Raw genomic sequence first — 18,650 nt, 5'->3', positions numbered from 1 at the left:
TTGGAGTTGAGATCTTTTAGTTTGGATTATTCTGCGGGTATGTCGAGAGCATGAAGGAGTTTCTGGGGAAGTTTACACATCGATCAACACTGGATCACGTCACGTTTCTTTGAGTCATGTTTCCTTAGGTCTATTTAAATCAACGCTGTCTAAAACGCTAATACCGCAATTGATTTGATCAATATGTTTACTTATTTATACGCGGACGATGGCTGTAACGATTCTACATATTTCTGGACAACTGGATTCTGGGGCTAGTGTAAGGTAAACCATGGTCCATTCGATGCATCATACCCCAATATCCAGGTTTTGATCCAATATCCTCGTTTGAATGTATCGTTCCAAAGTCTTTCCAATACTCTCGGAGCCCTCGCGTTCGAATTCGAATTCATGAGCATACGAGCCGTCATTCTTCTCTGTTCCGTAACCCACTCCATGAACACCATCTTGTAGAGTCAGCCCCGCAGCCAAAAGCGTGCCCTCAAATTCCCAGAGGTTCAACTCCTTGGCAGTGTCGAATACTGGATTATCGGCGTTCATTTCTATGTGGGCCCTGAAAGCCTCCGTGTATCGATCGACCCAGTCGTCATAGGCCTTGTACCATGTCTTGGGATATCTCTCTAAGAGGTCGTCGTCTTCGACAGGCTCGCCGCAGAATTCGGGATTCGCGGGCCAGTTCCAGACGTACCACAGGAAATTTGTCCCAAAGTCCTCCCAAATGCAGTATTTATATCCTGGTAAAGAAGGCCCATACTCTGGTAGAGCTTCTGATTGGTGGCCTGGCTTCAAGGAATTCTCTTCATGAGCCTGCACCGATGTCGATTCTGTCTGTGACTGCTCGATTGAATTTTGCTCCTCCATTCGAGACAGAGGCTTGTCTCCGACCTGGGTGACTGGGACCTGTGGCTCGACATGCACTGTTTGTGGCTCGTTGACCGACTCCTGATCCTCCGTCTGGGATAGGGGTGCGGACATAGGTTGGATGGCTGATGGTTCCTCTGGCTTTACTTGCGCTGTCGTGTTGGCAAGGAGTAACTTCAGGTCCTCCTTCAGGCGGACTTCGAGAGAGTCGCCTGAGAGCTCAATGATAAGGCCATAGGGGGTAGTGATAGAAAAATGGATTTCAACTTTAGCAAGTGCCAGTAGTGCTTTAATAGATTTGAATGGAGGAGACATCGTAAAATATTAATGACTCGATGGAATTCTGAAGAAATGAGATGTTGATTAGCTTCAGCAAATGACTGATCTGTCGAGAGATAATCCACATTTTATTATCGTGAGAATAGGGGAATGAGGCCGCCCGTTGCTGTGCTAAAAGCGCCTTGCAGCAGTCAGAGCCCACAGGTGACACAGGTAGGTAAAGTAGGCAGCATTGTCATCCATGCTTATTATGACACTTTTTCCACTTGCAGGGGTGACGGCCAGAAGACCTAACCAACAGACCTAAACAACAGACCAAACCAACAGCGATTGAGATATCAAAACAACTGGAGTGGGCGCATCCCATTTTTAGGAATTTCCGAGCGCTTAGGGTAGAATACAGGGGCCATGGGCTTTCGGGTCCGCTCCCAGCGCCTGCGTGCGATGAAATGCCTGAAACCATAAGCACCAACTGACGAGGAACTAGCAGAGCATTGCTCACAACGGGCCCTTCCAGTCGGTCTACAAACCTACCTATACCGAAAGACGCCAGCGCTTACAGTAAATAGGTATCACGCCGTAACTAAAGCTCACCGTGTCTTGCACGCTTGAACATGCAAAGGTAAAGGGACCAATACCTCTTCCATACTTACTTTACTAGGTAGTTCGCGCTGTTTGCAGGTCTTATCCCGCCAACTACTAGATAGCATCAGTGTACCGTCTTCAGCCGTTCTCTAAGTCTATTTGGCATCGGTATTTGCCTCTACCATTATTACAGTAATATAGCTTTACTCCGGAGTTATTCATAGGCGAATCCAAGGAAAACATAGTCGGACTGTATGTTTGCGTACGCCGTCTAGCAGTTGATGGGAAGACCCGGTCTATGGAGCAAAGTCGTCAGTATTGAACGTGATCTTCAACGTAAAGCACTTGAGGCGCCTTCGCAACAGACACTGGTAAAGTTGGGAGAAAGAGAGGTAGTAGATGCCCGGCGACGGCGACAACGCGCGGATGGGACCGGGTTGAAGCTACACAAGGTCTCCTTTAGGTGCTGCTTCTAACCTGAGGTAAATCTAGTAACTACCTATGGTAGGTACTATGGTGTAAGGCACTAGATAATAAAAGCCTGCCGGTAACGCCTTGGCACATCCAGTGTGCCTTCGAGAGTCTTGTTTGCTAAATCGAAATTCCATGAACCGTCTCACTTGTCTCTGTTGAAAAACCTTCCCAGGTGGGAGGTTTTCGCCTTTGGCATAGCTGGCTCCTTGCGCTCCATTTCCTCCCCCTTTTTCGCCTCGTCAGTCCGCCTTCTATCCGGGCAATTCAGCGGATATCGGTACAAGTTTTCCACTGTACGATCGCTGACCTCGCCCGGGTCGCCCGGCTTAACCTTGAACTTCTTCGCGGGGTTAGCCCCTACAATATACCCATTGCTTCCGACTGTAACTGCAGTTTTCAACACACGGCCTTCAATGTATGTTGACATGATGTGACGATCGTCCCTTGAGCCCTGGGTGGTGATGCGTCTACCTGCCGTAGTCGCCGCCTCAACAAACATGGGTATCTTCTCTCGTTGAAGCTCCCTAGGGATGCCCTTGCCTTCCCACGAACCAATCTTGTCGTCGCTTCCAACCATATGTTGCAGGCCGGACTTGGGAGTTCCTTCTTCAATCCATAGGTTGGGCAGGGGTTTGTTTGCTCCTTTGGGCGCAGGAATCTCGCTTGTCATGGGCACGTTCCAGGCGTGAACGACTTGGTCGGGAGTCATCTTGCGATTGTCATCCTTCTGGACATCACGTATTATACGCTTAACGGACTCGGATTGTCTGTTGCCAGATCATGTTAGCAGCTGAGTTAAGTCTCTGGATGAGTCTTCCAATGAGAGCTGAACTCACTTGAACATCGTGAGCGGGTGAACTGAGAAATTGGCACCAACTCAATTGGCAAATCGTGGAAGGTTTAGTGGAAGAATAGAATGTGACTGAAATGATCGTGGTCGTTGTCTGACTAGGCGTCATGAACAAGAATTTAGCCGCGTAGAGACCAAGGTTTAAGTACATTTTCCACTTGGTTGCCATCCGCGTGTTATCTAGCCGGAACGGCTTTTTCATCTCCAGATTTAGAACTTGACGCCGACCTGTTCGTGTTGGTTTTGCAATTGACGCCAGGACCCTGCTGGTGGCCACGATACATGGCCTTGATCACAGTCACTGGCAGCTGGAAAATCGGCATGTTACTGGGCTGACTGAGCATGTTGGTAGAAGAGTAGCTGCGGGTGTCTGATCAAGGGTTTGCATCCCTGCAGGCGCTTGGTGGTCGCTTGCATGGTCTTGACGCATCAGATCACGTGTAAGCGCTTGGAGAATCGGCCGATGGTTGGAATGCCCTGAAGTCTATCTTTAAGCGCTTGGAAATTTCCCAAAGGTGAGGCGGCCTCCGCAGCTGGTTTGGGACCTTTGGAGGTTGTTGGTTGGGTCTCTTGTTCTGGCCTTGAGTCTTTTACCCCCTGTAAATGGAAAAAGTGAAATAATACTACCTCTGACTGTTCGCGATGACACAGCCACGGCCTCAGCCCCAAATTTCTAGATACTAATACGGCCAGTATTCCTCAGCCAGTTTGTTGCTCAGACGATCCACAACCCTTCATATTCAGAACTTCACCAAATCCGCACCTTTCCCTTTTCACCTTTCAATGGCTCCTTCCATCGCATCCATCAAGGCGTTATTAGCACTCGCCGAACACTCCAATTTTGATGTTCACTTTTCCATCACTACCCCCTATGGCCTTGTTCTTGAACTATCAGGCGACTCTCTTCAAGTTCGCTTGGCGGAGGACAAAGACCCGCTGTCTGCCACCCCTACGGCACCGGCCGAGTCCCAACTTCCAGTCACTCAGGCCATCTCCGAGCCCCTATCTAAGATAGAGGAGAAAGATTCCGTCCATGAGCCGCCAGCAGATACGCCTTTACTCCAAATACACAAAGAGGAACCCTTGGAGTCGGAAGATCAACTAGAATCTGAATCTCAATTGAACGAACGGCCAGAACCCCAGGAGAAGCACGGATCTTCCCTGCCAGGATACAAATACTCCATTTGGCCAGACTACGGAACCAATTTCATGTGGTACACCTATGGGTGGCCTGCAAACCCTGAAGGCGGCGATAATATCGACGACGACGACTTGAAAGAGAGATATCCCGAAGCGTGGTTTAACGCTTATACGGATTGGTGGAAGCAGTATACCGAAGCTTTCATAGCCCAGGGGCTTGATCAAGGTCACGATAATCCACTGTTCAAAACTGCCGAGGAAGAAAATGTTTGGAACATGGAAGGCGCGCTGTTGGCTGCATGGCTGGCACTGCAAGACGGTGTGCACGCGGTCAATTATGCGCCTGAGAATGTGGACCGTTACAAGTTCGATTTTGAGCGCGACAGCATCGGGAAGACTTTGGGAAACTTTCTTCAATCCATAAAGTTAGATCAAAGACCATTGTAGGAGGCTGCTGGGCCATGAAACTGCATTAACTTGGTTACCTTATGCAACCGCTCAGTATGTAAGATTATGTCAGTCATCATTGGAATGTGGTACATATACGTTCTGTTGCGAAGAAGAATATAGAAATCATGGATTCAGACGATGACCATAGAGATCATCCCTACCACAGAATGCAATAAATCAGTGAAAATCCTCCGCCGCATCAATACCGATCAACTTAGCCAAAGCCACAGCTGGATCTTAAGCTTTCCATAACACATGGACTATTGATTCAAATATATGAGTAAATGCGACAGTGAGCAGTTTTACATGTATATTCTTTATACCGCGGCAAAAAGATTCCAACACTAGATAGGTGTAGGTAGGGGCTTTCAAATTAGATTCGATATCTCAATGCCACCTTGTTTTTACGTAGGTAAGGCTCGCAGACGTAGTATTATTGGCTGTGACATGAACGCCTGCTCGAAAAGTACTGTCAACGTCGTCTGCAGCATTGCTATTGGGTTCTCTAACCCACATGGAACTACTTCTGTGTCTTTTCGGACTGGCCATGGGTATCTGCGCTGAGCACCACTCCGCTCTTGCGTGAACTAATAGATGTCTATTGAAATTGGTCTTCCTAGCCTAGCTTCGAACTCTCAAACACGGACCATTCTCCAGTGTTAGTGTCATTGGTCAAGTTAGTCTGCTTCGTGACGCCGCCTTTCAGGTTCCCAAACTCCACGCTGCCTCCACCAACGGGGCGCCGTAGCTTGTTCTCCCCAGCGAGGACCGTGAAATTTGCCAGCGCGATCTCGAGTCCGTTCCTCGTGGCGTAAGTGGGCAACCCAAAGAAGGTAGCGTTGACTGCGTCGTAGTCGATGGTCATCTCAAAGTAGCCGCGGTAGTAGTACTCCTGCCACTGCAGCTCTGGGTTCGCAGCGGTCATCCAAGCGCTTCTGTTAAGAGCTTTCTCCTGGGTGATATTTTGACCCGCCGATGAAGGCGAGGTGACGGCTGTGCCGGCGAACTCAACCCCGATGGAACCGGCCCCAGTCTCCGAATTGTAGTCCTTTTCGCCAAGCCAGACAAGGTCACTGACCCACGATGCATGACTATCGCCGGCCAAAAACACTGTGTTGTCGATGCTGTTATCGTAGAGCGTCTTGAGCGTCCGGTTTCGGTTAGCAGCGTAACCGTCCCACTGGTCGTAGTTGAACGGGTTCTTGGGTCCATTGGAGATGCTCTGGTTCATCTTGCTGAAGACTACCTGGTTACCAACGACACGCCATCGTGTTGTCGAGGCTGACTCTATAAGCTGACGGTAGAACCAGTTTTCTTGGCGAGAGCCCATCAGCGAGCGGCTGGTATCATCACTAATGGTATGAACGTAGCCTGTGTTCCAGTATAGGTCGGTGATGGAGCGATCGTAGTTGCGGGTGTCGAGCATGATTAGATTGAAGAGGTCGCCGAAATGGAAGCTACGCCAGATGCGCAGGTTGTCGTCCATATCAACCTGACGGAGGGGCACTTGTGGGAGCAGGCAATGTCAGCGTGGACAGCTGGGAGATTTTGTGTCGTGAGGCAGTTAGGACTCACTCCATTCAAAGTATGCGCGCACAGCATTCATCTTGCGCGCTTCCACAGATATGCCGTCGTCTTTGATAAATGACTGTTCGGTGTTGTTCATTGCTGCGGAGCCGTCTCGGTAGGGGTTGTCCATCACCTCGTGGTCATCCCAGACAGTTATCCAGGGGAACTTTTGATGGCTAGCGCGAAGGTCAGGGTCGCTGCGGTACTGGGCAAGGCGTCGTCGGTAATCGTAGAGCCTAAGGGTGACTTGAATCAGTCATGAATCGTTCAATAGATAGGCGTTAAGATTTAACGCACGTATGACATGAGCGATTGGGCTCGGGGACACGACCTATAGAGTTTCCCCATCCTAAGCCGCCGACGGGATACTCGCCGTTCCCATACTCGTAAATATAATCGCCGAGGTGGACGATATAGTCCACGGAGTCTTTCCGCTCGGGATTCCCGTAGGCATTGAAGAATCCGAATGCTAATGCAAACACATTAGCTTGGATAACATAGCTACATTGTTTTAACATGTAGTTCAGCGAATAGCTCACGGTAGTTGGCACAGCTATAGACAGCTAGCTTGATTGCCCGTCTCACTTTGGTACCTGACTCCGGCAGGGTTCGAGTTCTGCCGACAGGGGACTTGACATCGGAATCGCAGACATTGAACTGGTAATCTGCTTTGCGTTAGATCACGTCCTTCGGCCTAGGTTGCTGAACCAACAGTAAACCGTGAATGGCTTGAGAGCCTTTGCTTCGACCTGTGGTAGAGTAAGTGATTGAAGCTTTGGGCGTCTACGTAATACGCGTCAACTGACCTTGACGGTGAAGTCAACATCCGAACTCGTATAAGCCGTCCCTGACTTAATCGGTTGCCCATCCATGGATGCAGACCTCCCGATCTTCCAGTCAACGCAGATTGGCGACTTGCTTGCCTTGACGAAGACGTCGTTGTCATGAGCGTACATTGGAGCGGTGCCCTCAACAGTCACGTTGCTGCGGTCATTATCCAGGGTTGGTGCAACACGAGTCCAGAGGATAACGCTGTCGTCATACGGGTCGCCGGATGCTACGCCGTGTGTGAAATTCAGCTGCTCCGGTGTCCATGGCGAACTACCCTCAGATCGACTTGCTACTTTGCGAATAGAGATACCGAGGAACGGGTGGTGGAGTGAGGGAGAGCCATAATTAAGGTTACCCGCATATGTAGAGGTAGCTACGGCAGCTAAGCTGGCTGTGCAAAGAGACTTAAGAAAGTGCATCTCAAAAAGAATGAGTGACTAACAGTCGAGCCAAGATTGAAGAGCTCTTCAGAGTAATGGATTCCTGCAGTACGAAAAGGCCAATTGCCACCAGGTCACTTGTTTATTTCCTCTTCATGGCAAGGACTGAAAACAATCTTATAAGTCAATCGTGCACGTATTCAAGCATCGTGTCGGTATCCCACCGGAAGGGTGGGGGGGCATAGCCAGTAGATAACTAGGTAGCCGAAAGTCAATCGTAATTTGGGAACCTTAATACTCAGTGTCCAAGCGGCGAGGTCGGGCTCTTTGTGATGCCGAATGGTGCTCCTCGGGCTATGAAGCGGATCACTAAGTGATAGGCGGACTTGACTTAGTGCGAGATGACAGGTGTCAAAATACCAGGTAGAGGTAATTAGTAGTACACAAGAGATTGCCATCTTCATTCCAAGCTTCAGGTGAGTTACACTGGAAAAGCTTAACTGTATGGCTTGACAGCTCCAGCCCGGCCTTAGTTTTTGAAAGGTGTATACTGTACACTATGCTGGACCACTCCGTCGTGAAGGAAATATGGCCTCGGAGCGTTGATGATTTGTATATTCCCGTGACTGTTGATATGCTCAGAAGACTGCAGGATTCTCCAAGTTGATGTGAGCTTAGACGTTCACCCTTGGATACGCGGCGTTGGGAACTTGTTGATCCCGTTCACCTAGGTATGTTGGATCGTAGTGACTTCTTACAAGCAGCGTCCCGAGATGACCGAGTATCCATTGATGGAAGGTGATTGGTATCCACAAAGCAGATGAGTCTGAGCGTATATGGTACGGGTTGACAATCTATGCTGGATTCCGGTAATCCGAAGTCCCAGGCCTAGATACCGCACTTGGTCAGAAGTCTTGCCGGGAGTGGCTGTTCTCGCTCGCGGCGGCGCCGAACCCCCAGTCGGAAAGAGTCAGACAGCTGTTTTCTGTCTCCCATTTCCTCCTTTGCCATGGAAGCTATCTGGGTGCACAATTTGGCCTTTCCGATTTCAGACTTGTAAGACAAGATAACCGACAGTCGGAGTTCTGAACTTACTTCCATAAATGCCCGTGAATTCATTCTCGAGTCTTACGGGCCTTCGAACTGAAGTATTTGATTTCCTAGTTTCCATATTGGACCCAGCTGAGACTTGCAAAAGTTTTCAATAGCTATTGATACGGCATTAGGTCACGCACATCGGATCGACTCAACATACCTCAAACGCAAGATGTGTGTCGTGGCCTCAAATCGCGATGTTTGGATGTCAGTCTCCCAGCGCCGCTTTTTGGTTATAGCCCTTAACAGCATCACCATCCTCCCGTTCCTTTGGATCAACTTCATCGTATTCGTACGAAGCAAGCACACTCTGCTAGACACAGTCATTGTGCTTTGCGGAACTATCTGCATTCCATGGCCTATCGTCAGCTTCTGGAACTCTGCAATTGGCTTATGTATCATCTTGTTCGGCAACGCAGAGCGATCCGTCTACCCATATTTTCGACCTCGAGGACCTCTGTCGAAGCTTAGGTCTACGACAGCGCTCACGATTTTCATGCGTAACGAAGATCCAGGTCCAGTGCTCGACCGCCTCTACGCCATGTATGAGAGCCTTCAGCAAACCAATTGCCTCAAGCACTTTCGATTTGTGCTACTTAGCGACACCGACCACGTTGACGTAGCGCGATCGGAAGAGGGGGTATTTGCTCAGCATGCCGTATCTCTGAGCGAGGGTATGGCTAAGCCTCTGTTCTATCGACGCCGTGATAGAAACACCGGGTACAAGGCTGGCAACCTCAAAGACTACCTCGACAACCACTCCAAAGGAGACGACTTCTTTGTCACCCTTGACTCCGACAGCGCTATGAGCGGCGACATACTCATCCGACTGGTTTCTAGCATGGAAGAAAACACCCTCATCGGGTTATTGCAGACCATAGTCATTGGTATGCCTGCGGTCAGCGCGTTTACACGGCTCTTCCAGTTCGGCTTGCGTCATGGAGTGCGAACATACAACATGGGCTTCAGCTGGTGGGCTCACGACTGCGCGCTGTATTGGGGTCACAACGCTATAATCCGTACTGATGCCTTCCACAAGCATTGCATGCTGCCGAAACTCCCTGGAGAGCCGCCGCTGGGTGGTTACATCCTCAGTCACGATCTGCTGGAAGCAATGTTCATGCGCCGAGGCGGCTACGAGGTCCGGGTGCTGCCTATCGAGACGGAAAGCTACGAGACCAATCCGCCTACTTTTCTCGACTTCCTTCGTCGCGAATTACGCTGGTGTCAGGGGACTATGCAGTACTGGTTCATGCTGAGCGAACCTGGCATTCATCCAATCAGCCGCTTTCAGGTGTATCAGACCTTGACCACGTACATTGGGCAGGCTTGCTGCGTCTTAATGACCTTGGCATGCATCACGAAGGAAGTCATAGGAGAACCTAGTGTCATTCAAATGAGCCTCGTCTTTGGCTGGACTCCGCATCTTGCTCTCGCTGCTTTCGGCATATTCCCCAAACTTGCGGGTGTCTTCGAGGCGGTGACAACGTCTTCCAGGCGCTATGGTGGTAGTTTTCGCTGCATCCTCTCAACTTTTGTGGAGTTATTTCTGATGACCTTCATTGCACCGATCACAGCTCTGGCTGTTGCGGTATTCTTGTGTGGTCTACTCAAGGGCAAGTCCATCACATGGGATGGGCAGAACCGCGATCGGCTCGGTCTCAGCTGGCGTGACAGCTTCCGTGTTCTGTGGCCGCAGACCGTTCTCGGTTTTGGAGTTCTACTCGCTGTTCGAGAGACTGCTGAGCTGGCGTGGGCTGTTCCATCAGCCGTAGGTCTCTTGTTGGCGATACCCGTTGCTGTAATCACGGCGTCACCCGGTTTCGGGGATGCGATCACTTCTATGCGCCTCTTCGAGATACCGGAAGAGATTGAACTCCCGCTCTTGTTGTCTAAGCTCCTTCCAGCGGGGTTCAAAGCAAAGAAGAGGATTTAGGGAGTGAGGTAGCGGGTTGTTGGGGGACAACTGCTTCGGTGCTTTCTGTGCAAGGAGGCACAGTCTATCGGGTCTAAGGGCGAAAGATTCTCTCATCTCACTCATATCACGAAGTGTTTGCAAGGTATTTAGTTCAGTAGAAACATTTAGTATTCGTTGCTTCAATCATACGCTCAAGAAATCGCAATTTTGCACCCCCTTTTTGCACAACAATGGTATCATCCAAATCCAAACCACCGACCCCTGCTTAAACCCTTTACTCCTTTTCAAACATGCTTAGCTCCATCATCAATGCCCTTGGAGGGGCCAAGAACTCTCTCCTCGTCGTAGTCCTGGCTACTACCAGCGTCGTATGCGACGCGGATGTCATCAATCTCCTCTCCGACCTCCATCCACTTGTCGCTAGTAGCGGGGATAGGAGAGATCTTGCAGAGACCCCAATACACGCCACCAGAAACGATGAACCCAGCGAAGAAGTTGAGATTGTAGATGTATGTCGCGCCGACAGGGACATCGACGCCAATCGCACCGACGAATCCAACCACATTGGGCAAGATTCCGGCAATGTAGGCGGCGTACCCGCGCCAGTGGAAGCCGTAGGTGAAGAAGTACGGGCCGGTCTTGCGCGCATCGTACAACTCTCTGATTTCGAGGTACCCCTTTCTGACGACGTAGTAGTCAGAGCACATGACACCTGCGATGGAGCTCAGGAAGACGCTGTACGCCGAAAGGTAGGTAGTGAATTTGTTGGAATCTGTGAGCAGGGTGTACGGGCACATGGCCAGACCGATTGCGGCGCAAATGTATCCACCGCGACGAATGCTCAAGTACCGGGGCAGCAGAGCTGTCATATCGGTACCTGCGGAAACGGAGTTGGCGGCAATATTGGTTCCGAGTTGGGCAAGAGCAAACGCAAAAGCGATGACGAACACACCGAATCGCTGGGCGGAACCGCCATCGTCGATGAATCTCTCGAGGAGCTTGAGGGGGTCCCAAATCTCCTCACCGTAGATGACTGCCGAGGAAGAAGACACCATAATGCCGATGAATGAGGTGAAGGCAAAGCCGATGGGAATCGTGAAGAGCTGAGACCAGAGAGCATCGTTCGGCTTCTTGGAAAAACGGGAGAAATCGGGATCGTTGACGATGAGGGTTGCGAAGTTGGCGATGGACGACATGACGCCCTTGACGAATTCCCAGGCCAAGTCGCTGCCGTGAAGCTTTGCGGGCTGACGAACGATCGGACCGATGCCGCCGGCGCGGACAATGGCCCAGATCATGAAGGCGATTCCAGCGCATGGGACGATGTACGACTTGACTGTAAACAAGTGTCGGATCTTGTGAACGGGAAACCAGATGGCGGGCAACGACAGCACCCAGAAGAGGAAGAAAGACACCCAGTCAGCGGTGGTAGTGCCGGAAGATGCAGAGAAAGTGTTCGGAATCGTCTCTCGGTCCTGGTTTGCATCAGATTTGAAGCTTCTTAGGCATTCCAGAGGCATTGCTACTCACCCAAGACTTCCAGATGGAACGGATCATCAGGTAAACGCAGTGGCCGCCGATATAGGCCTGGACACCGTACCAAACACAAGCTGGGGTTGATCAGTGACGTTCAACATGAAGAAGAGAGCATCAGGCTTACCCATGGCAGCACGGTTAAAAACAGGCCACAAACTTCCCCAGATCCCGAAAGATGATCTGTTGACGACGGGGAAACCAATATGGTACACTGCACCGATGCGACCAGTCATGCAGATGAAGCATCCAGCAATGGCGTAGCCGATCCAGACACAGAGCCAAGACTGCCACCAAGAAAGACCACCCACAATCATGGAGGACGAAATCATCCATGTGTTGACGTTGAAGGAGTCAGCGACCCAGAAAGCGACGAAGTTCCAAGGTCCCCATTGCCGTCTCTCGGGTTCGACTCTGTCTGGAGGTCAGTCACCATGCTCTTGCAGGTGTCGCGTGCGCTTTTTGTAGTGGCATTACTCACGGTTTGAGATCATGGTTCGTCAGCTGTAAATTGAGAATGTTAGAACGATTCCGGATGGCTCAAGAATTTTTCGTCTGGCAGATCTTACCATCAGCTGAGCGCTGGTCAACCCAGGCTCTGATTTGACAGCGATCTTGTCCGCCAAGTAACCCAGTCTTGAGCCATGGGCCTTTTCCGGGCGAGCGGTAGTAGTTGCAGTATCCATGTCCATTTTGGCGACTCTCTCTGACGGAAATGGACTTTGGCAAGACGTATCGAGGGGTGAAGTCTGGGACAATGTGCTGACTTTCGGATGATTTCGATTCGGCGAGTTGTCGAAACACCAGTACACGGACCGGCACAGGTTGCGATGACGATATGCACGTGAGGACGAGATGGGGAACCGAAAGACTGGGCTGCAGGGTGACACGGGTCGTGATCTGCAGGATGACACCCCAAAAGAAGTGGCGATACCAAGGCAGTCAAGTCTGGTCGTTTGGTTGAGGGTGGGAAAACTCCAGCTGATCTCTCTCAGACAAAGAAGCGAGGTCGAGATGATGGAGGAGATGTTGACTGATATTTATTCACATGCTGGGCCGGTGTCGCTCTGGATATGGAGAGGCTGATAAAAGACCTCGCCAGTTCCACGAAAAGGAGTCGGCGGTACCTTGGTGTCAGTGATTATCGACTGATGGACCCGGAAATCGCTGCGACAAACCCCCACATGGGACAAGCGTGACAAGCTCTTCAAGGTCGTCGCCTCCATCTTTTCCATCCCGCTGGCGCTGGGCAAAGGAGGAGGAGACGATTGGGGAACCGGAATGCAGACGGGGGGGTGACAAGCCCAAGAACGCAAGACAAGACGACGCTACGAACCGCTTTCAGACAAGGGTGCTGCCGGTCTCGCCGTGATTGCAGCAAATTGAAATGCTCCCAAGTCGACAACGACGTCAAATCTGATCGAGTAAGAGGACGAAGCCCTGGCACCGGAAACCATAAAAACTCTGGTCCTTTGGACGCATTCCGCGGCTCTCATTGGTTCCTCCCAGAAGAGAAAATGTTCTTATCAGGGGCGTTGGAGGTGGCACCGCGTTAGTACGGCGACGAGGAACGGCTCCCGCTCATCAACAACGCACCATGATGCCTGTCCGGCATGGGACGGTGCGGCTATGTATGATAACTTAGCTCCTCTGACAGGGGTAGCTTATCATAGATGGCGCCCAAACCCCGCATGTTATCCATTACTCGATCTCATCGAGTCAACCACCAAAATGTGCGACTCGCGGCATGTTATCGATCGCCTCACGCAGCCTCAAGATACCAGACAACCAACATGATGAACTAGAGAAATTGCTTCGCATCGCTTGGCTCGTCTTCTTTCAGGATCTTTCTTCCCTGTCCTCGTCAGCGGTAAATTGACGTGGCAGTCTCACACCAGAGTCGCAAGGCCACAAGGCCAGCACCCTGCGAGAACCTGGAGAGAATATATCTTTCATTGGACCCAAATTGATGTCAAGGTCAATTACATGCTCGTGAACAAAAAAGAAAAAAAAGAAAAAAAAACTTCATCTAATAAATCATGACGTTGCCTCGCAAATGCCATCATTGTCCGCTTGTCTGGGCCTTGAACAGCTCGCGTGCTAATTAGCATTCCATATCTTCGGTATCACCTGGGGCTCGGAATCATTCCCAGACCAAACTTTTGCCCTGCAACCACCGGTACTTCTTGGTCGGCTGGTCCCTGATAAGACGATGGCTGGAATATCCTACCACATCAAGAGCGAGATAAGAACTAGGAGAAGCGAACCCTTGGCCCCACTCGCTTCACACGGCTGGGGGATCTTCACCACGTTCGATCAACACACCAACTCGTTTCCACTTATCTCCAGACGCTCCCAAGCTCACCCAATTTCTCCCAGACGGCAGACGCGACGGTAGAGTGGACAACAACTAGACACTCGAGACATCTCCCTATCTAAAGCCTGGACGAGCCCAAATAGGGTGCTTCTCACTCCCTAGGTGCTGGTCTTGGTTGCTAAATGCGAAATGTTTAGGCGCTGATTCCTGTATGTCGCTAACGAACCATGATAAGATGGTGGCCGCCGGCGCAGAATGCTGAATTTCTCACTCAATTCAGCCGCAGCTGCGACCGCAGGACTGGCATGTCACCAGGCCCTGGATCGCGTAGAGTCGTTACTCTGATGGCATTTTCTGATATTCTCCGATGAAATCCCACTGGACGGAGACAGACACCATCTTACATGTGATGTTGAAAGAGAGATCTATTCACCTTGGGGTCGGGTGGCGCGCTTCGTAACGAGCCGTCGGGAAGATTTGAGCATGGCCACCCTAACAAAAGTACTGAAGGGCGGCCACGCCGCCGGCCACAGCAAGGTTTCGGCTGCGGAGATGGCATTTCTAGCGCCACTATCTTCCTCGTGGCTGACGGCTGTGACAGTGGCTAGTGCACAGCAAGTTGATGTTCTGGATTCGTCTGGCAACCAACACCCCACGTTCTAGTTGTGTTCTGGATGAACCAACCATCTGGTCCTGCCAATTTCAACGACATGATTTCGTGGGAGAGAAGAGCTAGTTTCCGAGTCTCTTGATCACATGCTACGAAAAGCGAAGTTGGGTGTCTACTAGCAGGTCACATACACAGCCAAGCGTGGTCATTTACTTCCAACCTTTGGGTTACAAGCCATCAGTACACCAATAAAATCGTCTCATATTCGACCGACGGCCCTTCCGAAACGAACAAATTTGAAGAACACTGAACACAACTAAGATAGCTGAGAATTTCACCGATAAATCCGTGCATGACACGAGTGTAGTAGCCAAACTACCTTGTTCTGCAATGCCTCATTTTCACATATTGATCTTTCCTTTTTACGATGCACAGCTTGTATCAATTCATGACCCGGTATCTTTTACTTCAGGAGGCTTGCCAAAGAAAGATCGACCCAAACCCCACTCGTCGTATCCCCAACATTGGTTTTTTAGCGTGTTCCTCTACCGTGTCAGTTCCTTCAGCGTTGGTTCTCAAGCCTGATTACCAGTATGATATCACAAATTTCGCAAGCAGTAATGTTCGTGACGAATCGATTCTCCAGATGGTCATCATTGCCAAGATTTGATGCCAAATTCGCAACAGCCTGTACAGTCAACTATGGTTCACTTAAAGCTCAGTCTGTGAGTGCGAACGATAATGGTTCAACGCGCTGCCCAAGAGTCAACAGCAAGAAGTCCGCGATCAAGCTTCTAGAAGATCGAGTTTGACTACTTGTTACCACTTAAAACTAAGTATTTGAGCCTTGATCCAAGAAAGGGGGGAAACATGATTTCAGGTAGGACTAAGAAACCCGCGTCGTAGCGAGATTCAGAGATTCCACTCAGCTAACCTTGAGTACCTTGAATCAAGGAATCGGAACGCAAGCAAGTCGTTGAAAATTTATCAAAATCCTTCCAAGTTAACAACATTCATTGGTGAAACCTACTTCCGTCAAAGAAACGCCTCAAGACAGAAGTGAGTAAGCATTAGCACCGAACTCTTGAACGTCTGGCATAGTGGCCTCGGCATCCATTTCTTTCGGTTCATATTCAAAAGAATCGGGACATGTGAACTCAAGCTCTCGAGTCTCGTAATCTAAATGGTGTTTTTTCAAGTAGATCAAATGGGCGTTTGGGAAGTCGAACTGCCCTCTTTCACACATTGTTGATAGGTTGACACGTATCATGGCAATAATCAGGGTTTAGAAGTTCCCAAAGCAGGGAATGGCGTTACAGAGGGATGTTGAACGATGAAGAGTTGCCAAACCAGAGTCAAGCCCTGCGAGTCATCGGACTTCAAATTTATGTCAGTGGTATTTCTTCATTCGTGGCAAACATCATTAATATGTGGTGGCGGCTGCCTGGAAAGCCACACCCAGCCGTTCTCTAGAGGCCGTTTGCCTGCGCTAATTTCTGACCTGAAGTTTGGTTATCGTTGTCCCTCTTGCATTCCGAGGGGCTGGATTTCTGGAGTGGCTGATATTCTGTCCACTCACAAGGCGATATGAATATGCACAACATAGCGGTATCCCTTTCCAGCCCTCGGTAGGACACAATAAGAAACTTGCAGCGGTCATGGCATAGCTAAAGTAGACTTATCTCAGATTCTATCCAATCGATTTGATTCGAGGTTTGTGTCGCATGTCGCTGTTTTGCAGGGCTGACTTGAAAGAGAAGAGGGGTAGTCTCCCGTCCTCCCGTCATAGGCGACAGAGATACACGCCTGCGTATCCCTTGGTTTCCCCCAGCGGCTTGTTGAATATCAGAGCAGTCCCCACGATTTCCGTCTTCCGGAATTAGTCCATCTGTCTTCCTAGTTACACATATTCTACATACTGCTAGCGTTTAAAGTTGCTTTCTGTTCAACAGCATGGTTGTCGCGTGTCCCGGTGCAAGCCCTTGTCGGCCCATTTTTCGAAATATGCTCAGTGCCTTTCTCGTTGCCATACATGTGGCCTATGCTCAAGAATGCAACTATGCTGGCGGCTGGTCTCTTCGGTTTCCCAGCTCTTCCTGTCCCCAAGATGCCCCCTTTGAATGTGGAAAAGCCGGAGGACTCCAAGTTCGATGCTGTCCCTCGGGGCTGTCGTGTGCGGGCAACGGCAGCTACGATGGGAACTACTGCTGCCCAGGTTCGTGAACACATCTTGATACCTTTCTCACTTCGCATCATCTGCTGACGCTCTTTGTCTTTGTTAGACTCCACCGACTGCTCGTCCTCGGCATATACTCACCCCAAGGTACCTCGCGCCGTTCCCCAGTGCGATACACCGAGACGAGTATCGTACTAACAGCCCAGTGCCCTGATCCATCATGGAGTATGTGGGTAGCAAATGATACTGTCAATGATAAGCCAGATACTGGCGCATGGTGTTGCAAGCCAGACTACAAGGGCGTGTATCGGGACAACGGCACCGCCAACTACTTCTGCACGGCGACATCTATCTCCACCCTTCAGCTTAGCTACTACTGGGCGCATATTCTCACTACTACCACTTCGTGCTCTTTGACTGCAACGCCGGCTGGTCTGTCAACAGCTACGTCTACACTTTTGGCCTCAGTTACACCCAACGCAACATCTGTCGGGACCGGGACAGGCACAGCATCCAGCACAGGCACCCGGTCTGAGTCGACTGGCACAACATCTCCGGCCAGCGAAGAGCAGACCGGAATCCCAGTTGGAGTCAAAGTTGGAGCAGCAGTCGGATGCGTGGCGGGTGCCGCACTGATTGTCGCGGGGATCCTCTTCATTAGAAAAAGGAAGCAAAAGACGATAGAGGGAATTACGCTGACTGGGGACACGGAAGAGGGACGTGGCAAGCCCGAGGCCAAATACTTTCATAAGGGTACCCGCCGCCCTAGTGAGCTGGAGACAGTCGAGCGAACTGTCGAGCTTGATGGCGCTAGACCCAGGTATGAGCTTGACGCGACGAGGAAAGAAGATCAATATGACGTTGTGTCTCCGATGAGCATATGACCAGGCAACTAGAAGGTTTCATGCACAACGGAAAGATGATGAAGAACGAGACGTAATAATTCACATAGCCTTGGGTCAAGGTTATTTCGGATGCGGTATTGATGAGTAGGTATAGGCTTTTCATACAGTAATCAATACCCGCATTGCTGTCTTCTGGTGGAAGGGTTACCGCAGGCTTGGTCACAATTACGGATGAAAAACCGTCCGAGCTAGGTATTTGACAATCGATTTCCACATGCCCATGTAACAACTATGTCCATCCTGTGACTCAACATAATTCCTGGCATGGTAAAGCCGAGTTTCTACAGGTCTCCACAGAAGTTGACAATACGCGTGACTCATTTCATGGCGGCGAAATCGAGTCTGACATACCTTGTGAGCCTAAGTTCTCCCGCATCTATGCAAGTCCTTGTCTCCCAAGACTCCACGATGCGTGTGAGGCGTTTGACAGCAACCCTGATGACCAAAAGCAAAAGATTGATCAGTGGGAGGCTTGAACTCCCGGCCTTGGCATTACTCAACATTTCTGATGAAATATTAGTACCACGCTCTAACCAACTGAGCTAACCGACCAGCTGTTGTTGATATCGATATTGTGGAAGTGAAGCCCTAAACCCCACTGCAGCCAGCCCGCAACGCGGACATCGTGAGATTAGGGGATCCACTGTTGATGGAGTCAACCTTGAGCTTATCCGCTT

General features: G+C 50.3%; 7 protein-coding genes across 7 annotated transcripts; 3 read left to right on the top strand and 4 right to left on the bottom strand.

Moving 5' to 3' along the window:
* Nucleotides 1-288: 288 nt before the first annotated feature.
* On the bottom strand, nt 289-1,176 carry CPAR01_04237 (uncharacterized protein; the record flags this gene model as incomplete). Its single annotated transcript, XM_060488518.1, has 1 exon — nt 289-1,176. The coding sequence occupies one exon, from the start codon at nt 1,174-1,176 to the stop codon at nt 289-291; it is 888 nt and encodes a 295-aa protein (XP_060352724.1).
* Nucleotides 1,177-2,341: 1,165 nt separating this feature from the next.
* CPAR01_04236 (uncharacterized protein) lies at nt 2,342-3,043 on the bottom strand (the record flags this gene model as incomplete). Its single annotated transcript, XM_060488517.1, has 2 exons — nt 2,342-2,966; nt 3,036-3,043. 2 exons carry the CDS (start codon nt 3,041-3,043, stop codon nt 2,342-2,344), a joined length of 633 nt encoding a protein of 210 aa, XP_060352723.1.
* A 789-nt stretch (nt 3,044-3,832) lies between these two features.
* Nucleotides 3,833-4,636, top strand: CPAR01_04235 (uncharacterized protein; the record flags this gene model as incomplete). Its single annotated transcript, XM_060488516.1, has 1 exon — nt 3,833-4,636. The coding sequence occupies one exon, from the start codon at nt 3,833-3,835 to the stop codon at nt 4,634-4,636; it is 804 nt and encodes a 267-aa protein (XP_060352722.1).
* A 619-nt stretch (nt 4,637-5,255) lies between these two features.
* CPAR01_04234 (PhoD-like phosphatase) lies at nt 5,256-7,458 on the bottom strand (the record flags this gene model as incomplete). Its single annotated transcript, XM_060488515.1, has 6 exons — nt 5,256-6,145; nt 6,215-6,444; nt 6,506-6,677; nt 6,748-6,873; nt 6,921-6,957; nt 7,015-7,458. The coding sequence occupies 6 exons, from the start codon at nt 7,456-7,458 to the stop codon at nt 5,256-5,258; spliced, it is 1,899 nt and encodes a 632-aa protein (XP_060352721.1).
* A 1,228-nt stretch (nt 7,459-8,686) lies between these two features.
* Nucleotides 8,687-10,450, top strand: CPAR01_04233 (glucans biosynthesis glucosyltransferase H; the record flags this gene model as incomplete). Its single annotated transcript, XM_060488514.1, has 1 exon — nt 8,687-10,450. One exon carries the CDS (start codon nt 8,687-8,689, stop codon nt 10,448-10,450), a length of 1,764 nt encoding a protein of 587 aa, XP_060352720.1.
* Nucleotides 10,451-10,716: 266 nt separating this feature from the next.
* On the bottom strand, nt 10,717-12,657 carry CPAR01_04232 (uncharacterized protein; the record flags this gene model as incomplete). The annotated part of the gene is made up of 5 exons (XM_060488513.1): nt 10,717-11,907; nt 11,963-12,042; nt 12,093-12,379; nt 12,447-12,469; nt 12,535-12,657. 5 exons carry the CDS (start codon nt 12,655-12,657, stop codon nt 10,717-10,719), a joined length of 1,704 nt encoding a protein of 567 aa, XP_060352719.1.
* A 4,294-nt stretch (nt 12,658-16,951) lies between these two features.
* On the top strand, nt 16,952-17,952 carry CPAR01_04231 (uncharacterized protein; the record flags this gene model as incomplete). The annotated part of the gene is made up of 3 exons (XM_060488512.1): nt 16,952-17,111; nt 17,175-17,215; nt 17,275-17,952. The coding sequence occupies 3 exons, from the start codon at nt 16,952-16,954 to the stop codon at nt 17,950-17,952; spliced, it is 879 nt and encodes a 292-aa protein (XP_060352718.1).
* Between the last annotated feature and the right edge of the window lie 698 nt (nt 17,953-18,650).

Source organism: Colletotrichum paranaense (assembly GCF_030867605.1).
Source record: "Colletotrichum paranaense strain IMI 384185 chromosome Unknown Scaffold_3.1, whole genome shotgun sequence".
NCBI lineage: Eukaryota > Fungi > Ascomycota > Sordariomycetes > Glomerellales > Glomerellaceae > Colletotrichum > Colletotrichum paranaense.
This window is presented reverse-complemented; position numbering and strand designations above follow the sequence as displayed.